This window comes from Fulmarus glacialis, unplaced genomic scaffold, assembly GCF_000690835.1.
Source record: "Fulmarus glacialis isolate BGI_N327 unplaced genomic scaffold, ASM69083v1 scaffold20164, whole genome shotgun sequence".
In the NCBI taxonomy this organism is placed as follows: domain Eukaryota; kingdom Metazoa; phylum Chordata; class Aves; order Procellariiformes; family Procellariidae; genus Fulmarus; species Fulmarus glacialis.
Window position 1 is genome coordinate 44,298 of NW_009210162.1, and position 21,855 is coordinate 66,152.

At 48.2% G+C, this 21,855-nt stretch overlaps 1 protein-coding gene across 1 annotated transcript in view; it reads right to left on the reverse strand.

Moving 5' to 3' along the window:
- LOC104076275 (villin-1-like) overlaps positions 1-21,288 on the reverse strand; it is a 35,877-nt gene extending 14,589 nt beyond the window's left edge. The window contains exons 1-8 of the mRNA XM_009577092.1: positions 21,254-21,288; positions 9,175-9,256; positions 7,586-7,660; positions 5,311-5,507; positions 3,302-3,410; positions 2,862-2,972; positions 1,213-1,412; positions 1,047-1,125 (exon numbers count right to left, since the gene is read on the reverse strand). Coding sequence (XP_009575387.1) covers positions 1,047-1,125; positions 1,213-1,412; positions 2,862-2,972; positions 3,302-3,410; positions 5,311-5,507; positions 7,586-7,660; positions 9,175-9,243 — 840 coding nt within the window. The 5' untranslated portion in view covers positions 9,244-9,256; positions 21,254-21,288. The remainder of the gene's footprint in view (positions 1-1,046; positions 1,126-1,212; positions 1,413-2,861; positions 2,973-3,301; positions 3,411-5,310; positions 5,508-7,585; positions 7,661-9,174; positions 9,257-21,253) is intronic.
- Between the last annotated feature and the right edge of the window lie 567 nt (positions 21,289-21,855).

The following is a 21,855-nucleotide window of genomic DNA, read 5'->3' on the forward strand; positions in this document are numbered from 1 at the left end:
ATCTCATGAGAGATGTTCCCAAGCCAACAGAAACACCAGCTCCAAAAGGCTCCAGGAGAAGCGTATGCTGAAATATCATCCTCAGCCTGCTGTGCTCTATGCATGTGGTATGCTCTACACATGGTGGTGCTCCTTTATGCCAAATCTGCTACTAAAGCAGCAGGAAAAGTCCAAGTTAGACCTCTTCTGGGGACCTCTTTGTGTCCCCAATCTGGAGCTAAAAGTGTTGCATCGTTCCGACGCAGCAGGATCCCGAACCCAAAGGGGGTGAGACGGCAGCCTCTCTCCACTGCAGAGAGCTGGTGCTCCAAACTCACAACCCACTGTTTGACCAAAGGCTTCTCATTTTTCAGACTGAAGTTTGACAAGAAAAGCAAAAGCTTCATACGCCTATAAATGGAGACTGAGATTTAACAAGGCTGACACCAGGGTGAATAAGGGAGCTGGAGCCTTGCAGCACAACGCTGTTTGGGAATAGGCTGGTTTGCACTGCAGAGAATGAAGGATGAGCAATTCTCTGCCAAATTTTAGCCAGCAGGATATTAGGAAAGCCTCTGTTTTCTGAAAGGCTTTGGGCAGAGGGTCTGTGAGGAATCTCCTCCCAGGGTGGGTCACTGTGACCAGCTACTTGCTACAGCAGGAAAACATATCTTCATCATTTTGTGAGCAGAGTATTTATTTGCTCTGAATTCTGCAGATGGAGGGCTATCCCTGAACATCAGGTATTAAGAAGCCTTATTTCCATCTGGAATTTATTCCTGGCCCGCAGCAATCCTTGACTCTGCCAAGCTAATATCATCCTTGGCTGAGAGGGTCAATTTGCCATCTCTCGTTAAAGCAGCTTCAACGCACCACCTACCTCTGGCCACGGAGGTTGCAGTAGGGCTAAGCTGTCCTGTTTTCAGAGGACACCTGATAAACCTGAATGATGGAAGGGCTGATAATTTTCAGGAAACGGGGTATCCCATTGAAACAGGCGCTCAGCTGAAAATAAAGCAAGCCACAGCATCCTTTTCTTGCTGTAAGGGCTGAAGGCTTTCTCTCACCTCGTGCTGGAGCAGATCCTGTGTCAGGGGCCGGGTGGCTATCTCCTGTACCACCAGGTCACTGTCCTTCTCGTAGACACTGAAAGACAGAGTCACAGGGCAGAGTCAGGCTTCACAGAGCTTGCCGTGAGAAAGGATAGGGTTTGGAGCCCATCCCCGGACTTACTGGTAGAGCCGGACATTTGCTTTCTGCAGCTCGTCTGCTTTTGCATCCGGGATGGCGTCTCGGAGCTCCCCGCGCCTCTCACCCAGCACCATCTTCATGATCTGCATGAGGTCCGGGGAGTCTTTCTCGTTGTCAATGATGCCGATTTGAGCGCGGCCGCCTCTTTCGCTGTCCCTGATGCTGCGAGCCAGCGCGAGACCCTGCACAAGCATCAGCAGGGGGTAAGTCCTGATGCAGACAACAAATTCAGCGAGCCTCAGACCTAGAGCAATGACTGAGCACCAATAGTCCAAGCCAGATTACCACAGCTCTCTGAAGCTTCTAGCGTCCTCCAAATTTAGCTATTAAAGAAGGGCATGTGTCTATAACGTCTGCTTATTAACTAACTCTCAGGAAAATATGGCTTGTTATAGTCGCTATTGGTGCTTGCTCCCGCAGGACACAGGAACGCGGTAGCTACAGCAGGCGTTGCCTATGTGTGACTGTACATAAGCAGGTGAGATGATCTTGTGAGACGGTCTGGGAGAGGGACGCACGCATGCTGAGGCCAACGGGGCTGGATGCTGCAGAGCTGCAGGACCCTGGGTGCCCCGTGGTGACATTTTACATATGTTTCAAGTATTCAAAAAATGTGGATGTTTTTTTGTGAAAAGAGCAGCGTGAAATGCCAAGCAACTAATTAGGATGAAATCTCCTCCATTTTCCATTGAATTCTTTTTTTCCATTACTCTTACCGCAATAGCTTTGAAAGGGGACCCTCTTTGTTAGACCTAGGAAATTACCTGCTTGATTGCCAGGCCTGAGATGAACCATGGCCTGTTCCTCACAACAGCCATCCCTCTACCTGCTCCTGCTCCTCCGTGTCCTGAGGGTTTCTTTGTCTCTTCTCCACTCTCCGTTGGATTTTCTCCTCTAGCCATTGTGTCCTGGAAAATCGCCTTCCCTGTGAAGCTTCCCCCTCTCCTAGCTCCTCAGGTGACACCATGTGAAGAGCAGACCCGCCTGCTTTTTGATATGTACAATGACTGGCTACGAGTTTGGCCATCAACTTTGCTGATGACCCATTGATGTATCTTGTTTTATTACACCTCTGTATCTCGGTTCCTCTATCAGTAAAATAAGGATAATGACGCCTTTGCAAATTGCCTTGGATGCTATGGATCTGACCTACCAACACCTGGGCTGTGTATTCCTACTTGTCTCATACTGACCAACCTGGAATTCCCTCTGACATTGTAAAAAAAAAATTAAAATTCATTTACCCCTGGGGTAGTTACTGCAGCTAAACCTACCGGTGTTGCTGACTTTTCAGTCCTATGTCACGCAAACTACAGGGCACAGAGATGGAGATGGACCTCCCAGGAGGGAGCTGGATGCCTTTCTGGAGCCAGAGCTAGTGATGTGCCCACAGCCGCCCGTGAAACCCAAGCTGAGGCCAGGTCTGAACTGCAGCAAAGCACTTCCCTGGGCCTCTGATACCAGCAAATGGGCAACTAGAAGATTTACCATGATTTTCTCTGTTCATCTCTGTGTCGCTGGTTTTACTGAGATTTTCACTGTGCAAACACTGAGTGCTGTTTCTCTATCTTTTTTTTTCCAGGCATCAAAAAATACCGCTGGTAAACTAAGTGGCTTTTGCCTGTACTCACCCTGGATTTCTCAGCAATGCTGCAGCTGGGTCCGTTCCACTGAATCAGCACTTTCCCGAGGTCCAGCAAGAAAACATCACCCTTATTGAAACTGTCCCAGGAAAGCGCTACCTGTCATGAGGAAATGAAAGCGTTCGGCAAACGGGGGAGGGAGGACAACAAGAGCTGCAGGAGACAAGTTATAGCCATTGCGAACTTGCCCTTGGGGGTGTAACAACCGGTCTGCAATGACATGCTCATTTTTCTAGCACTCAGCTGTTCACTGAGCCCAATGGCTTCTCTCATGATAATACCAAACCCCTGACTGAGGTCTTGAAAACTGTCCTGTAGGAGGGGTCCTTGAGCAGAGGTGAGCTATCTAGCAGGCAAACGTGGTCAAAAATGGGTGTAGGAGGACAGGCAAGAAGAAATGATCCATAAGGAGAGAGGACTCTTCTTACCTCTGTGGCCGACACGTGCTTCTTTCCCTTGACATGAAGAAGACGCTTGATGTTGTACATATTGGTCTCCACATGCTTAAATCCTGAAGCCACTCCTCCCTTCTTGTAGCTGTTGCGTAGCAGGGAATAAAGAGTTAGAGCTGGTTAGAAAATACCTTCCCCTCTATCCTCTGAGAACATCTCAAGCTTTTGGTGACAACTAAAAAATCTAGAACGAATATAATCTCAAAGTCCCAAAAGTGGAATATCAGAGGCTGTGTTGCCTCACTCTACTGTTCATGGTCCCTGGTCAGACCATGACTCCTCACGGTGTCCATCCGCCTGCTATGAGTGTTGTGTTGCTGTTGTGCATCTTGGGAGAAGGTGTGTAGATGAACAGGCAGGTCAGGGATAGCAATGGAAACATAACTCAACCAAACTGAAAATCCCACTAACCATGGCACTGGCATCTCAGAACTGAAATATTCCATAAACATTAAATTAAAAAATGAAACAGATTTTGCAGAAAACAGACTTTTTGCTAAAATTTAGTTTTTGTCAAAATAGTTATTCTATTAAAAGTAGCTTAGGTGATAGGAAATTGTTGCCATAAACAGAATAAAATGCTGTTGTAAACAGGTACAGGACACTGTCTTTCTCTCAGATTTAATCTACCAATTTTCTTCTTCCATCCTTGAACACACACTGTGCAATAGCCGCTGTTAGCACTGTATTGCCTCACTGCATGATGCCGTCCCCTCCTTTCTGTCCAGCTTTGCAACGAAGACACAATCACATCATGAGAGGAGATGGTCACCCAAGGAAGTCCCAGAGCCTTTTTAATGGTTTTTGGGGAAGTCTAACCCACTTCTACATATCCTAGACTATTTTATAAAACAGATCCAATGTTCATACTTCAGTAATAATTGACAAAATGTAATTGCCATTTACGGGAAAAAGAGACAATTGCTGAGAGTCTTATAGTTTTTGCCGTGTGGGTAAGATATGTATTTTATCACAGCTTGGTGGAGACTGGCAAATGTGGTCAGCCATGTGAGTGACTCACAGTACATTAGACTTGTTTGGTCCAGTTTAACATATCCACAGAAGGATGCTCTGGTGATTAGTCCACCTGTCAAGGTGTGGAAAGAGCCTGCTTTAATTTCTCATTCTGCCTCAGACTTCCTGATTGACCTTAGAGATGTGATTTAGACCAAGACGAAGTCTCACTCATACTGATTTCAGAGGCAGATAGGTTTCCAAATAGATTTCTAAACCTACATGTTTTTGAAGGTCTGAATTTTAGTCCTTCGTTGTCCCTTATTCATCTTTAAGATGAGGGTAAAAGCACTTTTCTCTCTGTCAGAAGTCCTGAGGAAACTCATGAGAGGTTGTAGAGATGCACAGTACAGAGGTATCAAAAGCCAGACTGGGATATAGGCTATTGACCGAGGATGGGTTTTCATCCGAGTTTTCTTCAGCTGTTTAAAAGCAAGGCACTTAGGCTGTTTATTGCCAATGAAGGTCCTCCTGGAGGAAGGCTATTGGGGTCACCTTCCAAAGACCCCAAAGTGAGCAAAGACCACAGGATTGGATTCAACAGTATCTTCAACAGTATCTATCAACAGTTCAGAGTCAAACTTTCCTTCCACTACAGGAATATTACCCCCTGTATGAGTCAAATAAGCACTTCTCTTCAAGGTGGATATTAGTCTGAAGTGCCCTGAATGGGCATATTAATCTAAAGTGTGTGGAGGAGAGGAAGGAAGATCCCAGGGTGAACAAAAGGGATGCAATTATTGCAAGTATCTGGGAAAACGACCAGTAGAACAGAATGACATGGTTCCAGACTCAATGTTTATAAATAATTCTTTTAAAATAGGAAATTTTTCTTCTGGATTTTGACCAACTTCAGTGCTGATCCATATTTTTCAGATTTTTGAAATGTTGATGGCTCTGAGATGTAGAGAAGCAGAGGGAACCCCAGGGACCACGACCCACCTGGTTGCAGGGTATTTTACGCTACTCACATAATGCCATTGCGGAAATAGCTTTGGAAGGTCTCAGACTCGTGTCCCTGCACTTCCCGGTGCTGCACGGGGTTCCCCCTGAGCGCGTTGTCCAGCTGGGTGACGTACAGGGCCGCGGCACCTTGCTCGTCCTGAGATGAATCCTTGCCAATCCAGTAATGCAAATCCACAGCGGAGCCGCGAGAGGTTCTTTTGGTCTGGAAGAGGTGGGAAAGACGAGTCAGGATGAAGACACGGCCCGTATGTGTGTTTCAACGAATATCGCTGGCCAGGGAGACCTGGCAAAACCAAGTGAGCATGGAGCCCTTTCCCAGGGCCTTTCCCAGCTCTGCCTTTCTCCTGGGCGAGGGGAGGCAGGTCGGAGCCTTAGGATGCTCCCTGGGAGCTCAGCCTGGAGCCAGGGACCTTATTCAGGAGAGCATTTATAGGTTTTATGTACATATTAAACTGAAGGATGTTTCTGTCTGATACTCTTTTACAACTCTTGTTATCAAGGAAAACCGAGCACCTGTGCAATTACAAAAATGAATGTGTTCAACCTGTCCTACTTCTGTAGAGTTTGATATTAAAGCTTAAAGGAGACTTTTCTCATAGATCACCTTTTTAAATGTAATGTACGCCGCTATTTATTTGCCTGGAGACACTATCCTTTCTTTCCTGTTCTCTTTCTCGTACCACACTACATAGTAACACAAACTGCCTCTGAATTCCACAGACATAACTCCAAATGAAGCTGAGCCTGTGTGTTCATGCTGTGATTCATCTTATTACAGAAAAAAACCAATAGCCTGGAAAGAGGAGGCAAGCGATCTGAGAACAGGTGTGCTTATCGTTATGTGAGTTGTGCCAGTTATTTTTCAGCACCTACTGTGTTAAACCCTATCATGGACACCTGAGAACGGTAATAAAAGCTCATTTTATAAACTGGATTTGACACTAAATTCTGTTTATTTGCTTTGTGCAGTGATACCACAGCGAAACACAGTAGAAGAACTTGAATAAAATGCAGCTCAGTTCCTCTAGGCACAGATAATTAATTTGTGGCAAAATCACTCAATTTAATACATTGTGATTGAAGACGATCAAAGTCCCATTGTCCTGCGGACAATCTTTGTTTGGAGAGCCTCCAGTGAAGATGCAGAATGCAAAGATGAGTATTTTTACCCTCCCATCTGCAGGGGCAAAGGAGAGTAGCGAGCTGATGAAGGGCTCTTCTACCTGGGGAAGCTATTGTAACATAAGCTGAGCCTGTGAGCATCAAAATCTATACTGATATCTATAGTCAGCTCCTTGCAAGGACACTTATATTTTGCTCTAAGCATGTTTTTGGGTAGCTGCTACCAAATCGATTCAGCACTCAAGAGGTAGCATAAAGGCATGCGCACGGTGAATTAAAGCAGGAGACTCATTCTGCGTCGCTATCCCAGCCTGCTTTCCCAGCTTGACGTATAGTGGATGTGCATTTGTTTATTGTGGGATGGTGGAGGCTTTGCTGTCTCTTGCCTGACGGAGATGTTTGCGGGAGGGACACTCAGACCTAGGAAGTGGGAAATGCCTCTGGTTTCCACCGTATGGACGTTTTTTGATACAATGGGGATTGCTCTATGCAGACGAAGAGATTTGGAAGGAATTCTAGGAGCTGAGTGCAACACATCATCCTTCCACAGAGCTTTGGGAACACAAGGCAGTTTGCACAGCCCATAGAGTAGAGTTGGCTCTCAGAAGTTCCTCACGCTTCTGGCTAGCCTGCGTTCAGCTGGTTGCAAGCAGGTCTGGACCAAATTTGGGTGGGACAGATTAAGTGTCCTAATGGGGACATGAGAAGCGCTGCAGAGCCTCTCTGCTGCTTGCGTGGTGCAGAGTAGGTGTCACACCTCCATAGCCCACATCATCTGCTGAAAATGAGACCCTTCAGTTGGCCACCTCTCACATCCCCAAAAGACTCCCATAAGTCATGCACATGTGGGCCTTGATTTAGTTTGCCAGGAATGTACTGGCCATGTTGCCGTGTCTGGACATGACTCAGTTGATTAGAAGAGAAATGATTTTAATGAATTACTAAGTTAATGGTTCCTCTGGACTTCTGATTTAGTAAACATACAGTGTTGTTGCAACAGCCACGATAAATTCAGGTGCGTGATTAGATGGTGAACACACATGCACAACCACTGTTACCCACAGTGCTGGATACCCAGCTGGATATCCAAGTCAGAGCTAAACAAAAAGCTAAACAAATTGCCTACCAAAGAGACCGATGTTTGTTAGCCTTACTTACGTGCAGAATTATGTAACAGTCCCCTTCAAAAAAAGTCCCATAAGCCTTTTCAGGTACAGGAACCATCTTCATACTCTGTAAGAAAATGAGCGTTTGGGTCATTGCTAGAACTTCAGAGCCACAAGTTGGGGGGTGTGAATCAGGACAGCTGGGGTGCACGAAACGTTAAGGTGACGATTAGGTTTTGGAGAAGGAAGAACCAGGACTGAGCTCATAGGCTGGGAAAAGCCACTTCTGGGGTAAATCCCAAAAGTACTAAGGGATGAGAAGGGGTAAATGATAATGCTGCTTGGCCAGATTGACAAGTATTTTTTTACTCTCCTTGCCCCTCTGCAATCCTGTAGGTCTAGAGCAAGAAGACTTAGAGGTCAGGCTGAAGTGCTCCAGAGCTTGCATTTGTAGGGAATTTCCCGGGGGAGCGAGCACACCTCATCCTAGGTTTAGTTTTGGGGCATGGTTTTTACTCAGTACCCGTAAGTTCAAGGTTAACTTTCAGAGCTTTGTTAGGATAACCACTTTGCCAGGGATTCATAGCAACTAGGAGTGCTGAGAAAAGACAGACTTGAGGACACTGATGTGTCCCTCACCCCTCCAGACCATAATTGCACACTTCATCTGGTACAAGTACACAATTAACCAGCCATGCCCGCCCAGTGTAGGTGCCTGGATGTGCTATCCACCAGTACACAAGCAGCTCCTGGGCTTGAACTGGCTCTGTGGTTCCCTGGAATTAGAGTCAGACATTCTTCTGGTGGCCTGACTTGTTTGCCAGCATACCAGCCTGACCCTTGTGAACCAACACGTCTCTAATTACAGATCCTCTGGAAAGAAGCTTAGTACAGTGCTTTGGAGAGAAATGAAAAGGCAAAGACCTTTGGAACAAAGGTATTTGGAACACAGCTGGGACCTGTAGAGGGCCACCACCCACTTGGAGACGTGTTGGAGCCCCTTCCCACTGCTCCCCTGAGTGGACTCTGGACCTCATTCTAAGCTCCCTCTCGTTGCAGGGGAATGTTCTTAGTGAATGGGGCGAGAAAAAGGCAGAATTGAGCACAGCTCCAAAAACAAAAGCAAAGACCGCTGCAAGCAGAAGGTGACCTCGCAAGCTGCAGTACCTCTCCCTGCAGTGACCCACCAGTCAGAGTGGGAAAGATAAGGATGAAGTGCAAGCAGACTCCATGGGATGCCTTTGCTGCAAACATGGGTGCCTTCCCCATGGCAGCTGCTGGTATAGACCAAGGTTACCTACGCATAACCCCTCTTTTGGTGAAACAGGTAATTCATCTCTGGTGTGCTAGTGCAGCCTTGCTTTGGTTTCCGAAGGGGGTGAGAAAGCCTCCAGTGCTGGAGGAACAGCTTCAGTCCCACCATATTCATATTTCCTTAGTCAATATTATCCCTGTTTTACAGAGCAGGAAACCAAAGCAGTAACATGTTGAAAGTTGCACAGGGAGAAGTTGGCTTTCCTGTTTCCCACTGTATCCTATCTGTAACACCCTCTTTTCCTACCAAGATTACTTCAAGAATATCTCTTTCTTGAAACATACACACACATGCAGAGGACATGCCATCATTGCCTCTTGTCATACCTCTATGCTCCATATCTGCAGTCCTAGCTTTCTCTCGATAGTTGGGAGATTTGTGTCACCGTCCGTCATCCTGTCGTCTGAGCTAGAAGAAAAAGGAAGAAGAAAAAACAAAATAACTATATAATTGGATACAACAGTAAATGGGCTAGTCAGCTGGGTTCCTCTTACAGTCAGTGGAGGTTTAATACAGCCTTAATACACCTTGAAATGTCTCTATCTCTCTGCTGACTACGAAGAGAGCACAGCTGTAGTTATCAACAGTTAGGTGGGATGAACCCCCATTCCCAGAGTATCCATGCTCATGGGGGGACAAGGAAAGTGTGGGATCACAGCCCAGCAAAGACTGGATAGGATTCTGTTGTTCTGGTGTGTGATTATTTTTCCCCTATTTGAATAGGTGGAAAGGATTCTCCGGGGTGTTGGACCTGACATCAGTACTACTTTGTTCCCACCATGGCACAAGGGGTGGCAGAAACATTGGTGGATCTCCAGGAGACCCATGCCCTCCTGGAGCAGCCTCTGGAGGTCAGGTCAGGTACCCTGGGGTGCTGGGAGCCTAAGGAATGAAGCCCTTCCACTTCAGGAGAAGATTCAGGTCTAAATTAAGACACCTGCAAGGTATCTCAGGGCAGGGCACCAGGCTTTCGGCTCTGTAAAGGTCAATGGAGACATAGCCAGTGCAGCCAGCAGAGCATATGGAGTGATCCAACTGATGACCCACGTAGCTGAGCAGCTCCCTTGGCTCTGCTGCCTGTATGGGGAAGAGGTAGGTTTCAGTTGTCCACACAAAGATGTCTGGGGACATTTGAGATGTTTTTGGTATCTCCAGGGGCCCTCTGATGGGTGAAGGTCTCCCATCCATCCTCTATCATACCTACTAGCTTTGAAAAGAAAAAAGGACTACGCTTAGCTATGCTCCCTGTTCCTACTGCTTGGATAGCTGAGTTTTTGCTCAAGAAGCAACTTCTGAACCCAGCTTGTTTACAGGGCAACCTCCTGAAGCAAATCAAACCCCAAACCAGCGTATATGAAAACACCGGGTTACGTCCCAGCAGAGCTGGCTGGCCCGCGGGGCACGGCGGGTGCCCCCTGAGCAGCTCGGCTCCGATGGAGCGGCCACGGGACAGACTGTGTTTGTGTAGGGGCAAGACCCATGTCAGCCGTTCCCGTATGAGTCAATCCTGCTCACAAATCAAAGCCCAGCTTCGAGAGAAAACACGGCTCAGTGATTTCTCTGTTTTGCATTCATTTGCTTTGCCAGTGCGCTCCCCTGATTTGCATTTGCTCATGACAGAGTGAACGATTGTACTGCGTTAAAAACAGCAACTTGATTGACTGCATTTTATTCTCTGTCTCTGGATGAAAAGGCTGCACTGATTGTAGGCCACGGCCTCTCCCGCGCTCCTCTGCTCAGCTGTAGGAAACCGCCTACCAGAAGGAACGGTGCCATGGCTGCCTCAACTCGGCACAACAACGGATCCACGATAAGATGAAAAATAAAAGAAGCTATTGCACAAAGCCACGGGAGAAACTCCTTCTGAAGGAGGAAAAGAACAAAGACAGATGATCCCCTGCCAGAAGGCGTGTTTATTGCTCGTGTTATGAGAGCGTGGAGAGACATGCTGCACTTGGCACCATAAAGTCGTAAGAAGCAATGGTCCTTCTCCTGAAGAGTTTGCACACTAAGTAAGAGCACAAAAATTGCTGTTCTAGGCAGGAACGTTGGTCCATCTGGGTCTCCCACAGGCCAGAGCTGCCAGACCCCGGCTCCTTGCAGAGGCAGTAGAGAGATGAAGGTGCCTCCAGGGGTGTTTCGAGCGCAACCCCGACGCCTCTCTGCTAAGCGAGCAGGCACCCTCAGTCTGGCAGCACTCAGTAGCAGGAGCCTGACATGCTCACTCCTTCTGAACACAGACATCTCTGAAGGACTGTGGAAAACTGAGTCCATGTGGCCTCGTGTACCTACCAGGAGCACATTCAGCAACCTTCACCTCCCTCTCAGGTCCTCCAGATAGCTTCCAGGCAAGGAGACAAACAGCAAGGATTAAAAAAAGACATTTTTCATCTCAGTTCCCAGAAAGGTAATTGAGATCTACACAGATTAAAAGCCAGATCCAGGAAGATATTTCAACGTCTAAAGAAGAGCTAGACACTTTTCTGAATGGGGTCCTGACTCACCTACTGTAAAGTCCAGGGCTCTCAGGAACTGAAGCCAAAAACACGAACCCAGTTCAGACCTTTAACCAAAAGACCTTTCCTTTCTTTTAACATGGCGTTCGAAAGGTCCCTATCAAAGAAAAACCCAAGTGAAGCCTCCTTCCCTCAGCTATCTTTTTAATTTATTTAGGGTTTTTCCTTCCAGCATCAAAACAGGAACAACCTGAAAACAAAGCCAGTGCAGATGTTTATATGTGAGGGAAAATTCGGGGGGGTGAAGTTTTTTAGCAAAACTGAGACAGCTCCCTGTGGAAGGCAGCAGGCGTCTCGCTCGCCTGCTAACAGCGCAGGAACCCGGCGGCTGGCCAGCTGCGAGACACAGCTGGCTCCCCGCTTCTCCCAGCATCCCAACCTCTCCCGTCAGAGAAGTTAACCCAAAGGATGCTGAGATTCCTCGGAGCACAGACAACCGTGTGGGACAAAACCCTCCGAAAGCCAGCAATGCTCTACCGATTCCCACCCAAACTTCTTCGACTCGAAATGGGGGTCCTGAATCTCCTCCGCTCCTGGGGCTCCTTTCTCCATCTGAAACCTGCCCATTAGTGCTGGTCCCCACTTTTCTGGGAAATGCTGTCCCTCCCTTCCTCCTTAGTCATTAGGCTGGGGGGGGACTGTGAAGCACAGACAAGGTTGGCTGTTTCTTTGGACTTTCCAGCCTCTTTCGGCTGGTAGCCAAGTTAGAAATAATAGGAATATGACTTACATAATCAGACAGTTCATTTCATTAATGATTTAATGTGGGTTTTTAATCAGATGATCCCATAATTCAACTCCTGCCCAGACACAAAATCCAGTATTTATGGAGTGAAAACTTCCCATCTGTGCTGAAACCAGGAAGGGCAGAAACTTTTCTAATTTAAAAAGAAAAAAAAAAGGGATGTTAAGAGGCTTGGGTTCACTGTGGGGTTCCAACAGCAGCGTCTGGGTCAGTTCCTATCTCAATCAAACCAGTTTTGCCCCGCACTAGGTGAAACGCAAATGGGCAAGAAACATGAGTCAACTGCCTCTGGGGCAGGAATTCACCGGAAAAATACCTGGTTACGGGGATGGACATTTGCTTCCTTGTACACAGACACAGCTTTACCTGTGAAGGGGGAAGAGAGGCACTAAAGCAGCTGTAGCTCACCTCTTTGCCTCCACATTAGCAACACGCAACTGCCCCATTTCCACCTCCAGGGCCAGCTACCCTATTTCCACCATTTCCAGGGACTCTCGCAACCCTGGGAAGAGGAGATAAGTTCACACCATGAGCATGGGCTGAGAGGTGGCTACGGCATAGCAAAGACAACTACTGGCTTGGAGCTGCTCTGCTGGGTCATCACCACCCAGTTAAGATGCTATAAATCAAACTGCAAAGAGCAAACACTGCTGTTGGGTAAGGGCAGATGACCTTGAAACCAAATGTCAGTGGCCAGCATCTTGGCTGGATGTCACAGTGGGGACAACGTGGAGTCTCCAGAGCTAAAAGCAAAGCCTTCCCTAATGCAATCTAGGTAACAAAGCTGGTGGGTGAGGGCAGATGGGTCTCTGTTACCCCCGCTCCCCTTCACGCGCTGCCAAAATCGCAGCAACGCTCCTGCTTGCAAAATATGATCCCCATCGCCTCTCCAACCAGCACAGTGTGGAGAAAAGCTTTGCCTTCAGGAAGGACTAGATGACTCATTAAGTGTCAAGGTCACTCCCAAGATTGGTTAATGAATAACAGTTGGGGTGGAAGTGCCAGCAATCACTACTTCATTTGGTCAACCTGGTAAGCGCTGAGAAAGCAGACCTAGCAGGACATTTCTTCAGGCAGACTCGGGCTGTTTGGGTGGGGATGGAAAATAAGGACTCAGAAGGGGGATAGGAGATCGTTTCAAACTCCCGAAGTACGTTCTGAATTAAGCCTGATTTGGCTTGTCTGGGTTTTGGCGGCACACTTACTGGGCTGTAGTCACGGTAATAAAAAAACCCCAGTGAAATGACTAATGCTCTGTACAGCTTCGGGAAAATAGGAAGCAGCTGTGCCTCCAGCTTTTCCAGGCTGAAAGGCCTAATTATTGGGAATACTTGGACTGGCATTAGATGAGGTAAACCAGGGCTGTTGAATTGCTTTCATTGTCTCCATTATAGTTGGGCATCTGGGCCCAAGTAGGTGCCATTTTTTTTTTTTTGCATAAAGGACAGCAGTTAACTCTTGTTTTGCCCAGAGGAATGAAATTCAACGTTGACTTACCTTGTGTGGCTCATCAGCTACTGCTCAGGACCGTTGCTTTGAACGGTGACTGTCCCTAGCGAGTGACTGTCCAGAAGTACAGCACTCAACCAATGTAAGCTGTCTTTTATTTTCCTGTTGCAAGAGGAGAAAAAGTGGCTTTTATCTCACGTGGAAATGATAGGTAGGGATATCCAGCAATGGGGCCTGTTTTCTCTCTCATGTTGTCACGCACTCAGTCACCTAACATCCTCCTCCAATTTTTTGGCAGGAAGGCAAAGTTTGCATAGGAGAGAGCACCTGCGACATACATATCCATATGTGTACGTGTGTGTCGGTGACAGTTCCTATCCCCTTGCACAATCACAGGAAGGGTTGCAATTGGAGAAGCTGAATCGCATTAACCACGTTGGATGTGCTGGGACGTGGTGATGAGGCAGGGAATGGGATATGTGTTTTGGGGGGTGATAAAAGAGGGAAAAGTACAGACCTCCTCTAGGTCCCGTGAGGTCCAGGTTCAGGAGCTCGGTGTGGTCAGCGAGCCAAGGAGAGGGCTCTGCACAGACGCGCCTGGCTGACCACAGAGAGCACTTCAGCCTTCTTGGAAAGAGCTGTTGCCTGGCAGCTAAAATTACGTAAAACAGGCCTTGAAATAAGATGCTATTTCTGATCACGGTGGGCAATTAAATATTGGAACAGCTTATTAGGGAAGCTGGCAGGCTCGCCTTTACTTAATGTCTTTGAAATGAGACGGCTAAATGGCTGGAGTGTGCTCTCTGAGCTCGGCGCCTTGGGGGGTCTGTGACCGTGAGCCCCTGTTCAGGAGCTGCGCTTTCAGCAAGCCGCGCCTTCCCATCGGTTTGGCATGAAGGCAATAACATGGATTGATCCTCGTGCTTCAGGGCTTCACCCAGCCACCTCCGCAGGTCAGAAGAAATCCCCTATCTGCGCTACCAAATCATCTGGGTGGATCCTGAAAGGGGTTGAAAGGCTTTTTTAGTCTTCTCTGAAGTAGAAATGGATCAAAACTTGAGATGGGGCATTGGACAGGAAGAACTAGGATTGTGATGAAGCTTCTTGTTCACCTTCTCAGGGTCAATGGCGCTGGAGTTAAGAAAGGACTTCACTGGGTTCAGATGGGCAGGTTTTCCCTTTCTCCACGAATGGTTGCCAGGGATCATCAGATCACCTCTCATCCAAAGAGCTACCTGCCATCACGGGGAGCTGGTCTTTTCTGTTCTTTGTTCGTGGGGCAAGGGCTAGGATGCTGAGGACCGAGATGCTCGAGTCTGTCAGCGTTAATGTGAGTGAGGGCCTGGGACAAAAAGGAGAATCACTGAGATGATTTTATGTTCTTGATGGCCTCTCAAACTGGAAGTGCTCTATACCCCAGGAGAGGTTTGAATTCCCTATTCTGTAAATTCAAAGGATGCACAAACCTGGATCCACCTAGCCAAGTGAGTTCTAAGGTTCTGCATGAGCAATGACCAGTTTGCCCTGTCTGACAAAAGCTGACCAGTCTCCCCAGGACCCAGTTGCTGTATTTCTTGAACCCTGCAAATTTGCTCCATCTCCAACCACCGTCCCAGGCACTACCAAAAAGCAGACCTTCAGCTTAGTGTGTCTTCCTACAACCTGTGCCTTCACCCCCTGTCCATTTCTGGCATCTCTGACTGACCTAGTAGCTTACACACCATCTTTCTGAGAAACCCACGGGTGCTGTGAGCCTTTACCTTTCAGCCCCTTGTGAGCCACATGCAGATGGACTTTGCATTAATTCTCCAAACCTACCATTGCTCCTTACTTAAGAGGAAGGAGGACAAGGAAATACTAGGTTACTGGGAAATAACTGCCTTCCCAGTTGCAGCAGCCCTCAATCTGTATCTCATCTGTCTCTTCAAATTCCTCAGAGGACATCTGATTTAGAAGGGCGGGCAACTCATGATTTATCTTCTCTGATTTTGACTAGTCCCTGCAGTTGCCTCATTTCCACCTGCCATAAATTCTAGCTCAACACCTCGCTCCATCCAGAAAATCTTGCTCATCTCTCCACACCTCTCTTTATGACCTCCTTTGTCCTTTCTATTTATCTCACTGCTGGTAGCTTTCCAGCAGCCTGGTCTTCAAGCAGATGGTCTGGGGAAACTGATTTGTAGGAGCAGATTTTTCCCAAACTGCTGCTATTTCTGAATCCTCCCTCTAAAATTTTGACAACTGACTATTTTTTCCCGGGAACAGTAGAGCTGTATTGTCCCAGCAAACTTCTCAACAATGTAAGAACAATGTACGGCCAATTAAATCAGAAAACCTTAACACCAGCCAGAACTCCCAAGTCATGCAGTCTGAGTTTCCACATTCATCACGCTGGATGCAGAGCCCAGTGCTCAGCAGTGACTGGCGCTGGAAACGGGAGAGCAAATTGGCTGAAGGCGGAGGCTGGCAGTCCTTGCCTTGGTGTCCTACAGAGAAGGTCAGAGCACCCACGCAACTTTTGACTGACTGTTTTCCTGTGGAGTCCTTCTTCCCCGGGATGTCTTTGGAAGCAGCAGGCTCTCCCAGGCAGGTAGCATCTCTGCAGGGTGAGGGCAGCCCTATTAGACTCGAAGCTTTCAGAAGCAGCAGCAGAGTCTGAGCTGCAGTAATTTCCCCCTGAGATGAGTCCTGGTGCCCGATAACAAACTGTTTCGGTGCAAACCCACCTCTCTCTCAGGATCCAGCCATGAGAAAAAAACAGGGGCACAAGAAGCTGTTAAAAGCATTCTGTGTGCAAGCAGCATTGCCCCCGGTATGGTGCCAGGCGCATTATTTTCAAATAATAAAATGCAGCTTGGCACATGCCGGCTTCAGAAGTATCCATTCCACCTCCGGCTCTTCTTCGTGAGGTTATTGAGTCAGTAACGGTACAGAGCCATCCCAAGGGAAAGGCAAGCGTGAGGCTTGCTGATTCGTTACGAACAAATCTCTCCTTTCTTTCATTTCTTTCTCCCCCGGTGAAAGGGAGAGATCAGTGGCCCAGGACCAGCACTGCGTCCGAAGGCAGGGCTTCGTGCCACAGTGAGGGCAGGAGGTGCACGCAGAAGGAAAACAAAGCTGAAGCCATTTTAATTCCTCTTCCTGGTTTCCAGAAAAGTAGTTCAGGTTAGAAACGTTCTCAGAAATTACCTTCTAATTACTCATCACCTCCAGGAAAAAAGTTATGATCCTCTCCCACATCAGCATTTTAACGGAGTATTATTTAACCTAATGACTGCAGGTAAGTAAAATGAGAGCTGAGACGTCAGGGAGGAGAACGTGTGTGTTTGGTCATGGGTACAAGAGCCCTGGGGAGCACCTGCACTTAAAAATATTTTTTTACAAATACTGTAAAAAAACCTGCAGTTAAACCCAAGCACCAGTGCCCACCTGGCCCATCCTTCTCAAAACACAAGTCTAAGAGTTACGATTTTTGCTGCTGCATGTAACAGTTTTATAATTATCGTAAGAATGCATGCATGCATGTATGTGCATACATGTATGTGTGCAAGATAAAGAGCAGGTTTTCCCTGGTGCACAGTTTAACTAGTGCCGTTGAATAAGCCCTTGCTATCAGGACCTTTGTTTGATGGAGATGGAGCAGGGGTGCTGGTCTGGCTCCACTCAGACCAGCTGGAGAACTGGTTCCCAGAGCATTGGCTTCCCGGCGGAAAGCGGCAAGATTAATATTAACTGTCAAAAGGAAGGGGCCGATCCAGTTTTGCTCCAGTTCAGACCTGCAAGCATCACATCAAACTTAGGAAGAGAAACCCAGGACTTCTGGACAAAAACAGGTTTACATTTGGGATTGCAAATGAAATGACCTGGACCTAAGCATGGTGCTCCATAGGTGACTCTGCATTTCCATCGCTGGCCCGACGAGATGCAATGGATTTATTCAGGGGGAAGGTTTGTTTCTCAAGCTGCAAAGGAAAGCTCACCCTTTGTATATGTTGGCTGACACACCTCTGCTGAACGACACCTAAATTGTGTCAAAACAAGTGGGTACCAACCAACCCAACCCAGGCTTTCACTGGGACGGGATGCTAAGCCAAGCTATAAGTTGCCTTATATGAGCTTTAAGATCTTTGAAATGGAACCAGACCTTCACAGGATCTTCTCTCAAGAGAACACCAGCAACACATGCCTTTTTGGTAGCAGTCACCCATACTAGTGTTATCGTCTAGGCTTGTGTTCAGCACCACATACGTGGTGTGTTTAGCACTCTTTCATCCAGCCCTTCCAACCCAGGCTGGGCTGCGAGGTCACTCTTGGTCCTCCTGTGACTTTGTGGTGCCACTCAGTCTCCACCTCCTCACTTTAAGAGATTGCTCCTTGAGGCGCACCATCCCACCCTCAAGAGACTCCGTGGTTGTATCTCCTTCCCGAGATGGCTTTTAGTGGCTGTTCTCCATTGTGGCAGGAAAGGGGTCCAGGGAGACAACGGGGCAAATGGAGAGAAATGGGGTGGGTTACTGGGAATGAGGGGCAGAGGGACATGGGGCCATAAGGAGGTGTAACTTTGCCCCTGTGGTATCATGTGCTGTATGATGGATAGTGTTGGTGCACCACGATTTTGTGAGCTAAACCCTGTGCTGCTCAGCTCTGGGGCTCCTGCGCGCCTGAGCACAGCTCCCCACCAAGGCGGCACAGCAAGGAGCAAAGCCCCAGCCCACGGGGCTACGCGTCCGGCACTCGCTTGGCATAAAAAGTGAAACCCAGTCCATGTGGGACCACAGCATGCGAGCGCGGAAGGAGTGTGCCATCCCCTCTTGGCTGAAATGAAGGCCAGCTTTGAGAGAGTAGCACGTCAACTGCACAAAGCCAAATGAATAAAAAATCCCTGCAAATACTGTAAACAGCTTTAGAAAAAGTCATTCATCCGGGATCGCCTTTTGAACCCAATGGGAGTTTTGTCTGAGCACAGGAAAGGGAACCAGGCATCTGAAAGACTGGGATGGGTGGGATTTGCTCAGACCCAGACAGCTATTTCATAGAAAGCAACGAAGTACAGTAATTCAGGCTCCCGCACCCTCCCAAAGGGAAGGTGGGTATCTGTCACCCAAAAAAGAATATGATTTCTAGCACTGCCTGTTTCTTACCCTGTTCAGCTGTTTTTGTAAGAGCAGTTTTAAATAAAGGGCCATCCGGAAACCTGTTCTTTCATCAGGGCATGGCAACAGGACATTTTTAGGTGGGAGAGGTCGGCTGCTCTGAATAGCTCATTCCACAGGAACTGCCCAGGATGGAGCTCAACCATGCAATTTAGCATCCCCTACGTCTCACGTCTTTGACGTGGATATAAGGTAATAACAAGTTTCACCGTTACTCTAACCAGCACTGCCTCAGATAAGCATGAATAGGCTCCGATAAAGACGGATAACAAATGGCAGGATTTCTTTTTCAAGCAGAGGTCCTTGAAAATCAAGGCAACTGAAGCAAATGCGCATCATCCGATGTTGGGAATTAACATTACATCTCAGAGGAAAAAGCCCTCTGAGAAACGGAATAGTGAGAAATACCGTGGAAATGTATAATCATCCAGGATAAATCATAATTAGGCCCATTTCCAGGGTTGTATTATGTGGAAAGGGAGAGCATGAGAAGAGAGGTTTTAATGAGTCGTAGGAGCATGTATCCCCTTGTGACTGTACTATCTGTTTCTCTGAGGGGCCAACAGAAGCTGAAGAATATATGTGAATAAACAAAGAGCTAGAGCAGAGATATTTTGGGTGTGGGGTGTCCACATTGGAGTCCTTCCTCGTGCAGTTGGACATTTCACACATGGAAAGCCCAGCCCGCAGGTTTGTGTCAGTCCCAGAGCAAATCTCAAAAGGCTGCAGAAGAACCCGTTCCCTCTGACGAAGGAGGGACCCTGAGGGACACCACCATGGTGGTGGCACGTGTGTTCCCCAGGGGTGGCTAGAACGGAGCTGGGCCAGGTGGCATAAAGGTAGCACAAAGGCTTTCACCGTGCCCCGAGCTCCCCTTCATTGCACAGGGCATTTCAGGGCTCTGCTTCCACGTATTTAGCGTATTTAGCATTATTTAAAATTAAGGGAAGGCTTTTGGTCCAGCAGGATGCGTCTGGCACAGAGCAGAGCCCCAGCATCTTCCAAGCACGGGGCAGGTGTCTGAGCCAGTCTTCTCCTTGGGATAACGACTGCAGCATGGGCGGTGCTGGAAGACCAGGCTGCAGGACAGATCCAGCCTGAAGTCACAGAGTCCATGGTGCATCTTCTCCACATCACGTGTCCCACACCTCCCCAGGGGGTCCAGAGCAGAAAAGGTAACAACCTCCACGCTTGAAATCCAGAAAAACTTGTGCAACTCCACGAAAAGATCAGGAGACACCATGCAGGATCTTCAGCATCCTTGGCCATGCAAGAGCAGGGATTTATTGCCTCAGCCTCACCACTGCCCCAAGATACAGAGGAAGGCAGGAGACCAGGGTGACACCGTTTGCGGCCATGGCAAGAAACCTTTGCTCCCAGCTGGGAGACCTTAGCAACTGTTGCCACAAAGTCCTGCCTAGCAAATAACGTCATGAGACCTACGTGTCTGTTGGTGGGAAAGGAGCTGGAGGAGGAAAAGGCCAGCCTGTTCATGCAGGGAGGAGGAGGAGGGGAGGCTCACCTGGCTCTGCTAGGAGGAAGGCGAGGGAAGATGGTCAGGGCTTTCCTGATCTGCACCACGCCGGCTAGTGCCCGTCCTTGCATTTGCTTCCACCCGGCATCTCAGCCTGCGCGGCAGGGAATGGTAAAACCCGGCCGAAATGGAAGGCCGATGCTCTCTGATTGTCTAATCTCTGTTTTGCAGGCTCTAATCTGCCCATTTAGCAGCGGTGTGTAAAGAGCACCTGGATGATTCACCGCCCAAGCGCTGCTCTTGTGGGGCCAGTTTGCTTCAGCTGTTGTAACATTTGTTTACAGCTGCGCTAGGGTAGCCTTGAATAAGCGCAAACCTCCCACAGACGCTAATTCATATCGGTTCTCCTTTGTGTTAAATATTTATGTTCTTAATATGCACGCCTAAGAAAAATACTGGCAAGTAAGCCTGCAGCTCAACTCCATTACAACTCAATTTTATCTCAGTGCAATTTGCATCTCAAAGGCACAGGATGAGAAAACACTCTGTACTCACAGAGCAAAGCCGCCCAGCAGTTCAGCCATTAGCAGATCTATCGATCAGATGACAAGACCTATCGACGAGAACTTACAACGACTTGTTGTCGCTGCCTGCACCCATAACCGCGTTGCAAAGGCAGGCGAGCTTTAAGCAAATCCCCACAGCAGCAAAGCGTAAAACAAACCAGGCCAAAACAAAATGCCGTTAATTGCTCATTGCGTGAAATCAAAGCCAGCCTGTGCAGAGAGCTAAACGAAAAACATGTGTCCTCGGAGCTGATACGTAGCCCGGCCGGGTTCTCGGGGAGCTGAGGTAGCTCCTCGTTCCAACCCCAAACCGTGCCAACCACGATGGGCTCATTGCTTCCAGTAAAGACATCCTGGCTTACACCACGTGAGCAATTTTTCAAAAAATATTAAATCTATTAATTTTTGTTTGTTTGTTTCTTACTATCCCACAGAACAAAAGTCATCAAACTCTTCTGGCCTTTAGAAATAAAACTAAGAGGGGTGCAGGGAAGCTGCTTACCTTGCTGGGAAGCGTGCGGTGTCCTCGCAGGTCTCCCTCCTCTGCCGAACCCGGTGCCTTCTCTCCTCTTTGGTGAGCTAGTTTCGAGGCACTTTTGTTTGCTGTTCTGCTACCTTGTCAGCTCGGGAACAGCAGTGTTCGGTAATTCAATCCTCTACTTAACCGCAGAGACACTCCTACTCGGAGATCACACCCATTCCCAGGCTCACGGAGGGACAAAGAGGGAGCCGGTGCGAGAGAGTTTCAACCAACTCACTGTTTGCATCAAATATCCACCAGCCCTGCATTCACGGAGCAATAGTAACAAAGTGCTGCTTTAATCAGAAACCTGTTTTGTCCAGGTTTAAAAGGGCAGGGGAAGGGTTTTTTTCCCACCTTTCTCTATCTCTGCAGGACAAAGCGAGGCGTGGTGCTGCTCAGTGCCACGTTAACGCTTGGGCCCAAAAGTCCCAGCTCTAGTCCCTGACTCCGACTGTCCCGAATTCGGGGAGGGGAGAGGTGCTCGGGGCAGACAGCCTGCTCCCGCGCTCCCTGCGAGGCCGAGCTGGGTCTCCCTGCGCTGGCAGGCGGGAGCCCTGGGGGGGTGTGCAGCCGGGGGCGGT